This window comes from Hypanus sabinus, chromosome 14, assembly GCF_030144855.1.
Source record: "Hypanus sabinus isolate sHypSab1 chromosome 14, sHypSab1.hap1, whole genome shotgun sequence".
Lineage (NCBI taxonomy): Eukaryota > Metazoa > Chordata > Chondrichthyes > Myliobatiformes > Dasyatidae > Hypanus > Hypanus sabinus.
The window spans coordinates 24,945,331-24,960,963 of NC_082719.1; the positions used below are offsets into that span (position 1 = coordinate 24,945,331).

Consider the following 15,633-nt stretch of genomic DNA (forward strand, 5'->3'; position numbering starts at 1 on the left):
GATATTAAACCTGATTCTGACAAAAGGTTCTATCACTGAAACATATCAGACTTTAAGAACAGGCATTTTGCCTGACCAAGGTGTCCAGAACCAAGAATCTGCAGTCTCAAAGACAAGAAGGAACTTCTTTACCAGAAGACAGTGAACATCTGGAACTTTGCACTAAGGAGGCTGAGTCACTGAATAAATCCAAAAAAGAAAAGAATATCTTTTTGAAGATTTGGAGAATGAATGGATATGATGTTCACACAAGAAAGTGGCACTGAATAAAATAATCTGCCATGATCTTATTGAAGAGTGGAGGAGGGATGAGGCCCCATATGGCCTACTCCTGCATACATTTTTCTCATTCTAATAAATGCTTAGATCTGTCTTCATGGAAGCAAATGAAGAGTTTCTTTACCAAGTTTAACGATAGCAGATTCCCTAATGTAAGGAATTCCCACAGATATGTACTCCACCACTGGATATATGGATTCAAATGCTGATGTGCAACCAGCAAATTAGCAGAGAGAAAAAAAAGCAGAAGTTGCAAAACGGTGAATTTATGTATAACATCTGCCTGCAAGTTAAGGCCTAATAAGATCCGGGTAATCACAAGTATACTATCTTGTCACATTACTTTGCAAATAAATAATCTGTACATTAATTAGTTAGCACTGTCTTTCATACTCAGTACAATATCTGGATTTAATTTCAATCTCCTTTAAATAGCTTTTAACCACTTTAATTTTTCCAGTCAAAGTTAGATGTTACAACAGATTTGTATGTTGGAAATGATTCAAACTCACAGAATCTCCAGTTTTGGCAGAGACAAAATGACCACTGATGTTATTTTCCTGGCAAAATCGTTGATGTTTGTCTGTCTTCACAGTTCGAATGTGCTCCAGGTCAACTATGGGAGTAATAAGACAGACAGATTATCCTTCAACTAACAATTTTTTTTGAATTAAACAGACGTCTATTTCATTCAAGTAGTATAGCTTACTGTATGAATGTGCAAGACTATAAAAGAAATAATTTTACTTGCTTGATAACCAGGATAATGTGAAAGTATAATTCCCACAAAGCTAATTATCAGCATCAAAATATCACTTCATTAAAGTACATCACCTAATGACAATTAAAATAATGTATATCCATTTTAAAAGCTCTCATTTCCAAGTATGAAAGGTTAGATATTAAATACTAGAGAAGGACACCATAGGTACAGACCATTCAGCCCACAAACAGGTTATTCTAGCCTGGACTTTTCATTAGTTATGGATTTTTTGATTCCAGAGCAATTCATTCAGCATCAAACTAGTTTAAAAAAAAGGTAATAATATTTCAAATGCTACATACATCCAGACCAAATCATTCTTTTGCTGAGATGTACAGAAGATCTCTTACCCCAAAATTTGAACTATCTCTGTCAATTTCTGTGTATTGCATCTTTTTGATGGAACTTTGAAGTGGCGTTTGAAATTAAGTTTTTGCTTGGACACAGCACGACACAGCAATGGCAATAGTATATTATTAAGATCTTTATGTATTTTACTTTTCTAAAAAAACTCAGTACAGTACACATATATGACAAGTAAAATACTTCAAATTTTTGCAAAAATGAATTTTAGTTATTTTAAATGAGATTGATTTTGAATAGCCACAAAGAAAATTTTCATTTCTGACAACATTATTTTCAGTTGATTTTAAAAAAACTAGTTACTGTTGTCATAAACAATATATGAAGGATTCATTTTAAAACGTTATTGTTTAAAAGAAAAATAACATTCTTAGTCACCACCAAATTATTCTTGGAAGATTTTATAGCCTCTCATATATCAGCACAAGAGGAAAAAATACTTCTCAAGACCAATGTGACACTGGAACAATTTGTCTCTGGGTTACCCTTTTCATCCAAAGGCTAAACTCTACCCATCCTCTAACTGACATCAAATTAGCCTATCCATTTATTCCCGAACATAAGTGGAAAGATTAAGGGAAATATTGCAGAAGTTCTTTGAATAAAGACTATGTTGAAAAACAAGGGCATCTGTTTCTCTTTAAAATATATTACTTTTCTTCCCTCTCCTTCCCCTCTGAAGCAGAAGCAACTTTCCAAATGTCATTCATTAGGAATGGCAATTACTCATTTTTATTTAAAAATGTGATCTTCCTTGATGCTTGTCATTCTTAAAAAGATCTTGCTGGAAGTGAAAACAACTGTGTTTGAGTGACCAGAAACTTACAGCAAGAAAATAAATCTCACAAGTTCCAAAATGCATAACACTGCTGGCTGATTTACATTATTTCACCACTATCCCCAAAAAGTCAACATCTTAATCAATCCCAATTTTCGTGTCATTTCTGCAAATGCAAATATTGTCCATTAAACACATCTCTGCAAAACAAGTTTTGTAATTAAATAGTGAATTATATAATATTTGTTAAAGAATACCAATCCACTTTTATTGCTCAGAAAATAAAAAAAACATGTGCACAAAATCCTATTCCTATGGGTGGTAGATTGATTCAGGTAAGTTTTCAAACAATAAATCTGAAGTTTCTTACTTTTTCTTTTTACTTTTCCTTTCTATATTTTAAATTGAACCTTACATTCCCTTTTTATTCCATTTTTGAAACAGATTTCTCAATCAATCCTATTTCACCACCCAATCCCCACCCCCCGCCCCACCCGTTCCCATCTCAGTCCGTCTGAATCCTTTAATCTCATTAAGGAGATTCTGTTTGTCTCAGGGGTGACACATTGACTTTGCAGCACTATTATCAACATGCACTTCCAGTAATTTTTGGGGAAGACAAACTAAATCTAGAAATACAGGAATAGTCTTTGGAATTATGTTGTTTGCTTGGGATTACTTCATTTCTCAATCTGTAACTAATCCAGTATCCTCATGTTGAGTGTGCCAAGAAATTCAGTATAAATGTGTAAAAGATGAAAACTGAAAATAGATGAGAAGTGCGACTACATCTGCAGGAAGTACATCCAACTTCGGTAACTGACTGACTGGGTCAAGGAGTTAGAGCTGGATTTGGCTGTACTCAGGATCATTCGGGGGACTTCTGAGGAGTTGGTCATACCCAGAGTACAGACTTCAGATGGTAGATGGGTGACCTCCAGGAGAGGTAAGGGGATGAAGAAGTCAGTGCAGGTTTCCCCTATGGTCATTCCCCTCAGCAACAAGAATACCCCTTTGGATAGTGCTGGGAGGATGACTCATCAGAATACGGCAGTACCAGCCAGGTTAGTGGGACTGTGGTCAAGCAGTGAAGTAGCTTAGGGGACTCAACAGTCAGGGGGACAGAAAGGAATTCTGTGGCCGCAAAGAGACACCAGGAAGGTGTACTGCCTCCCTGGTGTTAGCATCCATGATGTATCGGAGTGGCTGCAGAATTCTCAAGGCGGAGGGGAGGCAGTCAGATGTCGTATTGGCACCAATGACATTGGTAGAAAAGGGAAAGAGGTTCTCCACAGTGAGGATATAGAGTTAGGACAGATGCTGAAGAAAAGGGCATCCAAGGTTGTAATCTCCAGATTACTCCCTGTGCCACGGGCTAGTGCAGATAGGAATGAGGTAATAGCATGAATGAATGAGTGGTTATGAAGAAGGTGTAGGGGACAGGGTTTCAAATTCTTGGTTTATTGGAATCTTTTCTAGGGAAGGAATAACCTGTACAAGAGGGACAGGTTGTACCTGAATTGGAGGGGAACCAATATCCTGGCCAGGAAGTTTGCTGATGCCACTCAAGAGAATTTACACTTGCTTTGCTGGGGGCTAGAAGCCAAAGCCCCAGGTCAGTAAGGGAAGGATTGGACAGAAGGTAGATGTCAGAGGAAGTACTGAAAGGCAAAATCAAAATAACAAGTATGATGGGCTGAATAGTTTGGAGTGTCTATATTTTAATGCTAGGAGTATTATGATTTTTAGGTGGTTAGACTTGTAACTTGGCAATGGGATCATTAACATCAGTGAATTAGAAGATAAAAAAAATCAAAAACAGACAAAATAAAAATTATTAAAAGGAGTAAACTCTGCAACTCAGTGCTGCAAAAAAAAATACTTCTTTAACTGCACATGTTTTCATTCAAACTGTGTATTTACCTTAAGAGTATCTTTTAAAGAGGCAGAATTATGCCAGGGATTGAAAACTTTGGTTGACTCAAGGTGCAGTTGGATGAAATCAAGGCTCATCAGTGCTTGATATCAGACATACAAGCAGATAGCATGGAAAAGACTGAACTGTGGAGGTAGAATTCGGCTCTTACAGAACATACAAAAAAATTATTGCACAATACTTGAAAAATATTAAGTCTGTCTACATCATATGCTGATGTATATGTTAATAAATCTGTGTGTCATTCGCAGGATTTTGAAAAGTAGAGACTCAAAAGCTTCCACAAGTATGTTCTGCACATTCCTTGCAACATTCAGAAATCTGTTTATCTAATTTGACCCTAAAAGGATCCTTTTAGAGCCTAAAAGGAGCAAATTGTATTAGAATCCATTGCAGCATGCCATACTCATCAAAACAACTGCAGTATTTACATAATATTTCAAACAAAATGGAAATAATCAAATTTTTAAGCTGAAAAGAACTTGCAATAAGACGGTGTCATCTATTTTTATCATTGCTAATTGGGCTGCGGTAAATAAGACTGCTAGATCACCAGTAAATAGTAAGACCTATATATAAATATGGACGTCTACATCAACATTGGCAAATTTCAAGTATAACATGAGGGCCAAATTGAAAAAAGTGATGAATACAAAAATGAAGATGTTATATTTGATTGCAGACAGTATAAGGAATAAAGTAGATGACCTTGTAGCACCACTAAGGTATGGCATTGTGGGCATCATTCAGTCATCGCTGAAAGATCATAATTGGGAACTTAATACCCAAGGATACACTTTGTATGAAAGGATAGGCAGGGAGGGAGGTGGACAGTAGTAGCTCTGTTGGTCAAAAATGAAATCAAATCCTTAGAAAGGGATGACAGGATCAGAAGATATAAAATACTTGTGAATAGAGTTGAGGAACTGCAAGGGTAAAAAGACTCTGATGGGAGTTATATACATGTCCCTTAACAGTAGCTAGGATGTGGGATGTAAATTTCACCAGGAGATAGAAAAGGCATATAACAAGGGCAATGTTACAATAGTCATAGGGGGATTTTAATATGCAGGTAGGTTGGGAAAATCAGGTTGGTGCTGGATCCCAAGAGAGGGAGTTTGTAGAATGTCTATGAGATGGTTTTTTTAGAACAGCCTTTGGCTGGGCCCACTAGGGGAAAGACAATTCTGGATTGGCCATTGTGAATTGGAGCAAATGTGATTAGGGAGCTTAAGGTAAAGCAGCCAATGATCAGAATAATGATAGAATTCACCCTGCAGTTTGAAAGGGAGAATGTAACGTCAGATGTATCAGTATTTCAGTGGAGTAAAGGGAAATACAGAGGCATGAGAGAGGAGCTGGCCAAAGTTGATTGGAAGGGGACACTATCAGGGATGAAGCAGAATAGCAATGGCTGGTGTTCCTGGGGGCAAATCAGAAGGCACAGGATAGATACATCCTAAAGGAGTAATAGTATTCCAAAAGGAGGATGTGGCAACTGTGGCAGACAAGGAAAGTCAAAGAAAAGGCACATAATATAGCAAAATCTAAGGGAAAGTTAGAGAATTGGGAAGCTTTTAAATCCTCAGAAGGCAACTACAGAAGAAACATAAGGAGAGAAAAGATGAAATATAAAGCTAAACTAGCTAATAATTTCAGAGAGGATACCAAAAGTTTTTCTAAATACATAGAGTATAAGAGAAGCGAGAGTAGATATTGGACCGCTGAAAAATTATGCTGGAGAGGTAGTAAAGGAGGATAAAGGAATGACAGATGAACTTAATAAGTACTTTGTCTCAGTCTTCACTGTGAAAGATATTAGCAGTATGCCAAAAGAAAGGATACTATAGGTAAGTTAGCCCAGCTTCATTATTAAGGATGAGGTTTCGGAGTACTTGGAGGCACATGATCAAGCATGAAAGTCAGCATCGTTTCCTTAAGAGGAAATCTTCCCTAACAAATACGTTGGAATTCTGTGACGAAATAACAGACAGGATAGACAAAGAAGTTAGTGGATGTTGTTTACTCGGATTTTCAGAAGGCCTTTGACAATGTGCTGTACATGAGACTGCTTAATCAAACAAGAGCCCATGGCATTACAAGAAAGATACCAGCATGGATAGATTGGTTGAACTGGCAGGAGGCAAAGAGTCAGAATAAAGGAAGCTTATTCTGGTTGGCTGCCGATGACTAACAGTGTTCTGCAGGAATCGGTGTTAGAACTGCTTTTTATGTTATATGTCAATTATTTGGATAACAGAATTGATGGCTTTTTTGGCCAAGTTTGCAGATGATACACAGATAGGCAGAGGAACAGTAATGCATAGGAAGCAGGGTCTGTATAAGCACTTAAACTGAAAGAATGGGCAAGGAAGTAGCAGTAGTGTAGGGAAATGTATGGTCATGCACTTTTGTTGAGGGAATAAATACTACTTTCTAAACAGGAAGAAAATTCAAAAATCAGAGGTGCAAAGGGGCTTGGGAGTGCTTATACAAGATCATCTAAAAGTTAACTTGCAGATTGAGTCTGTGGCAAGGAAGGCCAATATAATGTTAGCATTCATTTTGAGAGTATAAGAATATAAGAGCAATTATGTGATGCTGAGGCTTTATAAAGCATTGGTCAAATGGCTCTTGGAGTACTCTGACCAGCCTTGGGCCCATTACCAAAGAAACGATGTACCAGCATCAGGAAGGGCCCAAAGGAGGTTCATGAGAACAAATCAGTCAAAGTGTTAATGTATGAGGAGTGTTTCAATGCCCCAGGCCTGTACTCACTGGATTTTTATAAGAATGAGAGATTTCATTGAAATCTACTAAATATGAAAGGCCTACATAGAGTGGGTGTGAAGAGGATGTTCCTTGTAGTGGGCAAGTCTAGAACCAGAGGGCACCGCCTCAGAATAGAAGGACATCCATTTAGAACAGAGAAGGAATTTCTTTAGTCAACAGGTGGTGAATCTGTAAAATTCATTGCCACTGACAGCTGTGGAGGCCATGTCATTAAGTATATTTAAAGCTGAGGTTGATAGTTTCTTGGTTAGTCAGGGTGTCAAAGATTACAGGGAAAATGGAGATGAGAGGATTAATAAATATGTTATGGAATGGCAGAGAAGAACCAATGGGCCGAATGGCCTAATTCTTCTCCCATGTCTTCTGGTCTTACGGTCTAAATTCTTTCACAATGTTTTATAAAGTTTTGTTTTTATGGTGGTTTAATTTCAGAGACACAAATACTTTTTGCTTTCTGGTACTGACTGGTGATAGATGTCTCTTAGAAAATAAAAACAAAACCTAACACAAATCTGACCTGCTCTGACTATGGTCATTCTGATCCCAAGCCGAGTACTTAATCTTCCATAAGCCAAATGAAACATTGCTATATGTATATATAAAAAAAAACAATTTCAAAAGTGCTACTGATTTGTTTAAGGCTGAATTGCTAAATATTGATCAAATCAAGAACAGAGCACACATGGCATTAATAAAGAAAACATCCCAATGTGAACAAAGAATTATGCCAGGCCTGTATGACAAAGCCCAATTCAATTAACATTCAAAATTTTTTTAAGAATATACACCTGACCCAAACATGACATACATCATCTAGCTCAGATCAGGTAGCCAAGTTTAAAGCACATTTAAAAATAGTTATATTTTGTAAGAAATATACATATAAATCATGTGTTTGGAACATCATCTCAGTCAGAAGGACTGTTTACTTCTTCATTAATCTATCTTAAATGGCCAGCACAAATTTCCTTAAATATCTACTGTTTTCGGCAACCTTTTATGAACTGGGGCACTATGACAAAAGAAAAGAAATTATGTATGATTCCAAATGTACAAATAATAATAAAGCTTGGTTACTGCTTTCAGTATTGTTTCATTCTGAAGCCAGTGAGTGCCAGATGCAATGAGTATCAAAGGGTTCATGTTTACAGAAAACTCAAAATGGCCTTGGATTCATTAGCAGTTTGTTTATGCAGCCTACTTAGTTGAGTGAAAAATGATTTGCTCTTATCTAGAGTATGCTGAGAATTGATCTTTGTTGGTAATCTCCTACTAAACGATAAAGCATCCATCCATAATCAGCACAATTCCAACAATGCATGATTACAAAACCTTAACAAAAGCTTCTATAAAATTTGTAACTCATTTATTGTTTCAGCATATAAATCAGCCTTCAGTCTTTCAAGGTTGTGTTGATGTTTTTCTCCTTGAACATCTAGTCTGAATCCATCCTCCAATTTACTTGCCGTAGATCCTTTAATATTCTGCCTTTGGGAAAAGCAGCCGCCCAATTTCCTATCAAAACTATTTATACACTCTGCTTCAGCAAAATTCAGTGGCAGAGAATTTGACATTCCAACATCTTTTGACATCTTTCCTAAACTCCCCTCTGTTTTGTTGTGTGATCTTAATTAAGGCTGTGCATTTCAATTACTACCATGCTGATGCTGACAAGTGAAAGCACTTTTATCACTGTGTTAATAATCTATGCAGGCTGGCAAATATAAAAGTAGGCTTCCAATTGAAGGAGAAGAACTGGTGTGAAATGCAAAACTAACTACTTCCCTACAACCCACACAAACCAGACCATGCTTTTTTGCAGATGGAACTTTACCCTATGAATAGTTACGCTTATTGAATGTGGTTCTGAATCTAAGCATTCCATTTGTCAGTCCAGAATTTCACAGTTGCCATGTTAGCATCACATGTCCCACAGCTTTCTCTGCTGTTACAATTCCTTCTGCCATGGAAATGCCACCCCCTCCCAATAACCAGTTCCTTCTAACTCCCCAACAACACACCCACCTTTTCAAAACCATATGTAAAACACATCAGTGACCACCATTTTTGTTTGGATTTCCAGCATCTGCAGATATTCTTTTGTTTGTCAGTGACCAACTAAATGCAAATAGAAGCAAATTATACACCTGCTCCTCCTAGGGTGGAGGAAAAAAAGATTCTTATCCCTGGTGACCAACATTCTCCAAATCTACCTGAAGTACATCTTTTAAATGTCCTGAGAAAATTTCAATAGGAAGAGGACAGAACAAGAACTCAGACATGGCACTGAATAAAACCAAGAACCTATCAACCTCAAAGCAAATTAAGATTTCAAAAAACTGTCAATTCCATCAAATCTCAGGATTTACGACTGCCACCAAGCTTTTAATAATAAGCGAACCAAACATGCATAATGCAGAAGGAATACAACAAAAGCTCAGTCAAAATAATCATGTTAAACAATGTCTTTGAATCTCGAAACATAAGTAAGTAATGTCTTACATGGCCTCAAAGTAATTTTACAACCATTTAAGTACTTTTGATATATGATATCAAAGAAGACAAAATTAATAAAGTGACCATAACCAGATAATGTTCCCGTCACTGAGGGAAAATAATTTGTAAAGATACTAGAGCAAACACCTTCAAAAATCAGATGAATGTAGCATTAGTGTATAATGGATGGTTGATGGCAGTGTGGATTTGATGAACCAAAGATCTTAGTTCCTGTTATACCTCTAGGAGTCTTTGATTCTATCATCTTTAATATTCAACTGAGTGATCAGACATACTTCAGTTTAGTATCTCACCTCAAAACCTGAGGTAGTCCCTCCATGCTGAACTACAGTGCCAGTTTGGATTTTCTGCTCAAGTTCCTAAGTTAGGACTTAAATTCTCAACCTACCACCTCATTGGTCAGAGTATTACTTACTAACACCTCATGAACACTAACAACATCTTGTTCTTCATTGTCATACAATCATCTTGCGACAAATACTGTTTATATGTTCATATATGTTTCACTTTTATCATAACAAGATAGTAATCCCTCAGGTGGAAGGTTCTAGGGGAGAACAAGTAGCAGAAGAAATGAGTTACATTTCATTGGTTATCTTTTGTAACAAAATACATCCATATTCTAGATAGAGAGTAATTTCTGATCATGCATGACTTAAAGTCTGCTGTTAGCTATGATGTGTCTCAATGAACCAACAGTATTGAACTCAATGAATAGTAAACATATTTACTAAAGAAAGGAGAAAATAAAGAATTAATGTAATGTTTTATGGAGGACACTTGGTAGTCATTATTAGGAGTTCTGTCATTGCTTACAAACAACAGTTCAGCAAGATTGACGGATATTAATATGATGGAAACCATACCAATATGTGGTGCTACAACTGACTTTAAAATGCTGGACATTCTCTACAAAGTGTTTACATTTGTATATATTTCTGCCGATCACATTGCTCATAAACTTTGCTTCCAGAAAAAATGCAAGATCTGCAATGAAATTACAAACATTAATTCTTAATGAATCACAAGTTGAGTTGACTATGCTCAGTCCTTTTAAACACAAAATACAATTAGTTAATGCATTGATACAACCCTTTGCATTATGCTTTATCAGGCAAAAATCTTGTTCACTGATCTGGTTTTGCTCATTTCTGACAAACTATGTGTTACATTAACCTCCCTCAGGAAGTAATTCCAAACACAAAATAAACTGTTTATACCTTTGTTCAGATGCCTATGACAGATTGTTATTAGCTACAAACAGTTAAAGTAGGTTCATTTAATTCCTAGTATTTGTTTATCTTGTATTTACATACAATATTGTGCAGTGAATGTGACCCTAAACCTCGACTCGAGGTAGTGCAAACTGTTTATAAAAGAACCACTATAGTATTTAGTATTCATTCATATTGATTTTTAAATTGTGCTGGTAAAAACTTATTCATAGATACATTAAAGGCAAAAGAGACTTATTCACAAATATCAATATTTTACTGCAGAGTTGAAGTTACTTGGTAAAGGTTGCTCAATTTAGATAGACCAAAATCAGATTAAAAGTCAATTCAGCAAATTTCAATCATAAAGGTGCAACCTTGTTTCTATTCTATATATTCCTACTGTTACGTCCTGCATAATTAGTTATAGGATTCTGTGGTCTGTTTGGTGATTATAGCACAAAAAAGAGGCCTTTTGACTATCTCTAAAAGAGAGCTATCAAAATTGATCTAATCTATTTCACTATAGCCCTGTAAATATTCAAATTTCAGATGTTAATTAAGTTTCCTTTTTAATGTTTTTATTGAATCCACCTCTGCATTCCAGTTAGCTTTCAAAATTAATGCTGTCAATAGCAGCAAGAGAAGCAGTTGCACCAGAAATAGAATGAAGGCAACGCCAGGAACAGTTAAGTGACTGAATACTCTATTATATATACACACACTGCGGGGAAGCCCAGTGCTTGGAGACTGGGCTCAGCGGTTATAACTGAAAGCATTTAGCTTACCTCACTTTATCACTATTAAATTATTCTTTACTACATATTTCTTGTATCTGTTTCTTTATCAAATACAAATGAAAGTGAAGACAGGAAGAGATAGCAATCAGAGAGGAGAGAGAAAAGTGTAAAGACTGAAAGAAGGAAAGGGAGAGAAAGGCAACTGAGAAAGGAAGAGAGAATGCAGAAATGAAGTAGGGGAAATATCCTTTTTTGCTAGGTGTGTCTTTGTATATACAAGTGAGAGAGTGAGAGACTGTGTGTGAGTGACAGTGCATGAGAGAGGGAGAGAAAGTGAGAAAGAGTTAAAGAAAGAAAGAAAAAACTAAGAAAAGTTAAAGATAAGCATAGCTTTTGTGCAGAGAAGAAGAGAACTAAGGTACAGAATATGATAGGAGGAAGGTCGTACTGATTAAATAACAAATGTTATAATAGTAAATACAGCTTTCCCTTTATCCCCTCCTCCAATTCATCAGTTCTCTGCATCTTAAACCCACCTTTATCTCTAAATGTTCTCAATTCTAATTAAATAGTATTAACATAAACTGTTAACATTTTTTCTTCTCCATGAATGCTGTCTTTTTGACATGCATTTTCCATGTTTTCTGTTTGTATCTCAGTTTTGTAAAGCTCTCCTTGGATATCCTGCTTCAATTGCAGTTTCCAACTTCATTACAATAAAATGCAAGTAGTCCATTTTAGTAAGCCATATACTAACATTATAGTACAATGACACTGTAGAAAGAAAAGTGGGAAGAAGTAGAAAAAGGTGATATAAACTATTTACTGTAATAATAGAACTGTACAGTCCAATTTTTATCCAATTATGATGCATTCCAACTTTTCAACAAAATGTAATTAAATTTTCTTCCCTTTTTCTTTCTAGCAGAATACTTAGCTCATTAAAAAAGGATGTGTGAGGTCTTATTGTCAGACATGGAGGGTGAAATCTGTCAGTTCACTTTGGAACTGGACTCAAATGTGGAATTCAATGACATACAAAAGAGGATCGAACAAACCACTTATTTCAGGGGGGACTGCAGGGTAAAAATTAAGGAGATAAAGAGGAGGGTTAATATTTTCAAAACCATTTTACTTCTTTTATTTTAGTTATTAATTTGTTTTCAGTTTTGTGTTCATCTTAGTTTTAAATTTTTTTAATTATTTACAATCTTACTAGTTTATACATCCCTAATATTGAAGATATTTATAATCTTTTAAAAATCACACCCAGCTTTAAGAGTTTCACCACTTTGAAGCTTTAGTGCAGTGTAAGGCTGTAGGAAATTTTGGTGCAGTGGGAAGGGTTGGGGAGGGGTGGAGGAGTGCTTTTTCACTTTCCACCTGATGCCCAAATGCTGTGCACAGACTTTGCATGTGCGTGCCAGTGTTTGTAAAGCCAGCAGGATAAGCCTATTACATTTAGCCTAGATCATCTAAGAGGATGGATTTTATCTGAGTCATTGTTCCAAGCAGATTCAACCCTTCTATTTGGTTCCTACATAGCTGGATAAAATACATTGATCATTAAACTATCTGAGGAAATAAAGAGGTATACATGTGCTCCACCCATCACCTGTGACAAAAAATGTAATACTTGTTTATCTTAATGGAATTTCAGATGCTGATTGGTTTTGCAGGGATTATTGTGAGAAACTCCTACTGCTTCCATTGCCACACATAGTTGTGATGATGAGTTCTGGTCTGATCTACATCTGTTTTGAAGAGTGGAGTGTTGAATGCAGAGACCAAAATTAACAAAATGGTGGAAGAGTACCTGTTCACAGTAGTGAAATTAGGTATTGTTCTTTACTGCAGAGCTATTATTTTCCTGTTGTCCTTCAGCAGCAAGCATTGAATTGATTTTTGAGCAGCAATTGATTCAGAAATGGTTCGTACTAGCTTCTAGACTCAGTATCTTACTTATGTATGTAGGAAAGGTTTTTGAGAATCTGTTGCCCAATGATCACATTCTCTGATTCTTTACTCACTATACAGTACAGGTCACTCTGAACAATTCTGCCTGTATGATTTATGTCATGCAACATCTGACATGTATTAGTAGAATATTGCTACTGAATTTATTCACATAAATTGAAGAATCAAATCCCTGTCATATAATTAAGTACAGTAACACATATAGTATTACTCATTCTATCCATGATTACTGAGGTTAGAAGGTGAGTTGCCTGATTTTTTATAGATTAGTTTCTAACATATTAATGGTGATAAATGATTATTTTTTGCTTTAATTATTAATGAAGCAACAAAATTGGTTATCTAACAAGTCATTAAAAATATTGTATTGATTCAAGATGCCATATACCATAAAAGATCTTAATGCACAATCCAATTTCTTCCTACTCCAAATGCCATAATATGCCTTAATATTTCTTCATTCAACTTGACAGGTAAATATGAAAATCGCTACAGGTTGACCTTCTATAATCTGACACCATTGGGACCTGAGGAGTGATGGATTAGTGAAAAGGCCAAATTACAGAAGGATCACATTAAGCAATAGCTAACCACCTCATCATATCTTTAAAATATCATGTATCTGTTCAGAGTGACCTGTACTGTATAGTGAGTAAAATATCATGTAAATCAGTACGTTAGATAATAATGAAACAGAACTATTAAATGAGCAGCAAGTGAAATTTTAATAAAGTAATATATTGTACAGGCACAGATAAAATAAAGGGTATGGGTAAATGTACAGGAATTAACTTATACAGAACAGTTGAGCACTACCACTTCTAAAGTGAGACGTTTAATATACCTTCAGGCAAAGTTACATGTCTGCAAGTGTGGGGTTGTCAGGATCATTAACATCTTCATCTTGAAAAATGAGTGAAGCATCAAGAACTGGTATTGAAACTGCCACAAGTTTCTTCAAAAACTGTTGATGTTGGTGGCAGCACATCTGGGTAAGCAGACGCAGAAGTTGGAGAAAGGAGATCTTCTATACGCCACAGTTCACGCGACTGGCAGGTGGCCAGGGATTCGGCGCTGGACTCTTCCCTCTTCACTCCCAGTTACTGACGGAATCCTCGTTAGTTTCTTTTCCTCCGCTTAGTAATATGCTTAAACTCAGCGGGTCGCCACGTCTGACCTGAGGTTGTAGGCAAAAGAGAACAGAGCACCGGCTGGGCAACGCCAGAGGGCAGTGTGTGACTGCTGGCAGGCAGGCAAGAAGGTGGGTGTCGGACGGCAGCGCATCACGCAAATGATATTAATAAATGCAGGAAAACAAGCAGGAATTGCTTGCCTGTGCTGACAAGAGCGTGCCAACAAGTGAACAAATCTAGCACAACCAAAACTATGTGCAGCAGATTGGTACAGTGGCCCAGGAAATTTGAAATTACAGTTGCACAGAAAATTTGAAATCAGTGCCGGATTATCAAAGGAACTGGATTACAGGTAGTCGGATTAGTGAAGCTCGACCTGAGGAAGTAAGCTTGAGTGTTTAGGATAAAAGGTAAGCAGTATAGGAAGAGAATGTTACAGGTATTTTATTCATCTCTTATCTCTTCACTCTAGTTATTGTGCTAACGGTTAAATATTACTTCAAATTTTGTTCCAGATTCATTTGCTCAATCGCAAAATAATGCAAATACTGTTTTGTAAAATGTGATAAATTGTAAGTACTATTTACTAGTGTTATAACAATAATTAGCCAAAACAAATTTCATATTTGCTACATGCTATGGTGGGGGTGAGGGGGGAATCTCTGGACTTGAATAAGATAAAAGTTTAAGATATATATGTAACACTTACCCAACAGGCTGGTATATGTCTAGGGGAAAAGGAGATCCAGCCACACACCAATCCCACCTCCTGTACACGCAGGTGCTGTGAGAATCGAGTTTATGCCTCGCGCCCGCCCACAGTATCAAACCCACAACAAATACCGTTATGAAATACACTTTAAAGAGTTTACTAAAATGAAAAGAGTATTAGGCAATACAATATATATGCAAGGGAAACAAACAAAACAAAAAGGCGCCAACTTATCAAAGTTCAGTCAGTTTAGTGCACATCGTTGGAGCTCAAACATCGAACTATTCGACCCCTCGTCGCTTGCCTCCGACCTCCACATCTTCGCACCTAGGACCACCCCCGGTGGTCTTCCAAGCAGTGCAGCGCACATCCACCTTCCTCGACGTCTTCCTCCCGGCTCTCCACGTCTTCGCACCTAGGACCACACC

General features: G+C 36.6%; 1 protein-coding gene across 2 annotated transcripts in view; it reads right to left on the bottom strand.

Annotated features, from left to right (window-relative positions):
- The window catches only part of rab28 (RAB28, member RAS oncogene family), a 125,476-nt gene that overhangs the window by 34,951 nt on the left and 74,892 nt on the right, over nt 1-15,633 (bottom strand). For both annotated transcript variants that reach the window (XM_059988887.1, XM_059988888.1), the window contains exon 5: nt 792-895. In XM_059988887.1, the coding sequence (XP_059844870.1) occupies nt 792-895 (104 nt within the window). The remainder of the gene's footprint in view (nt 1-791; nt 896-15,633) is intronic.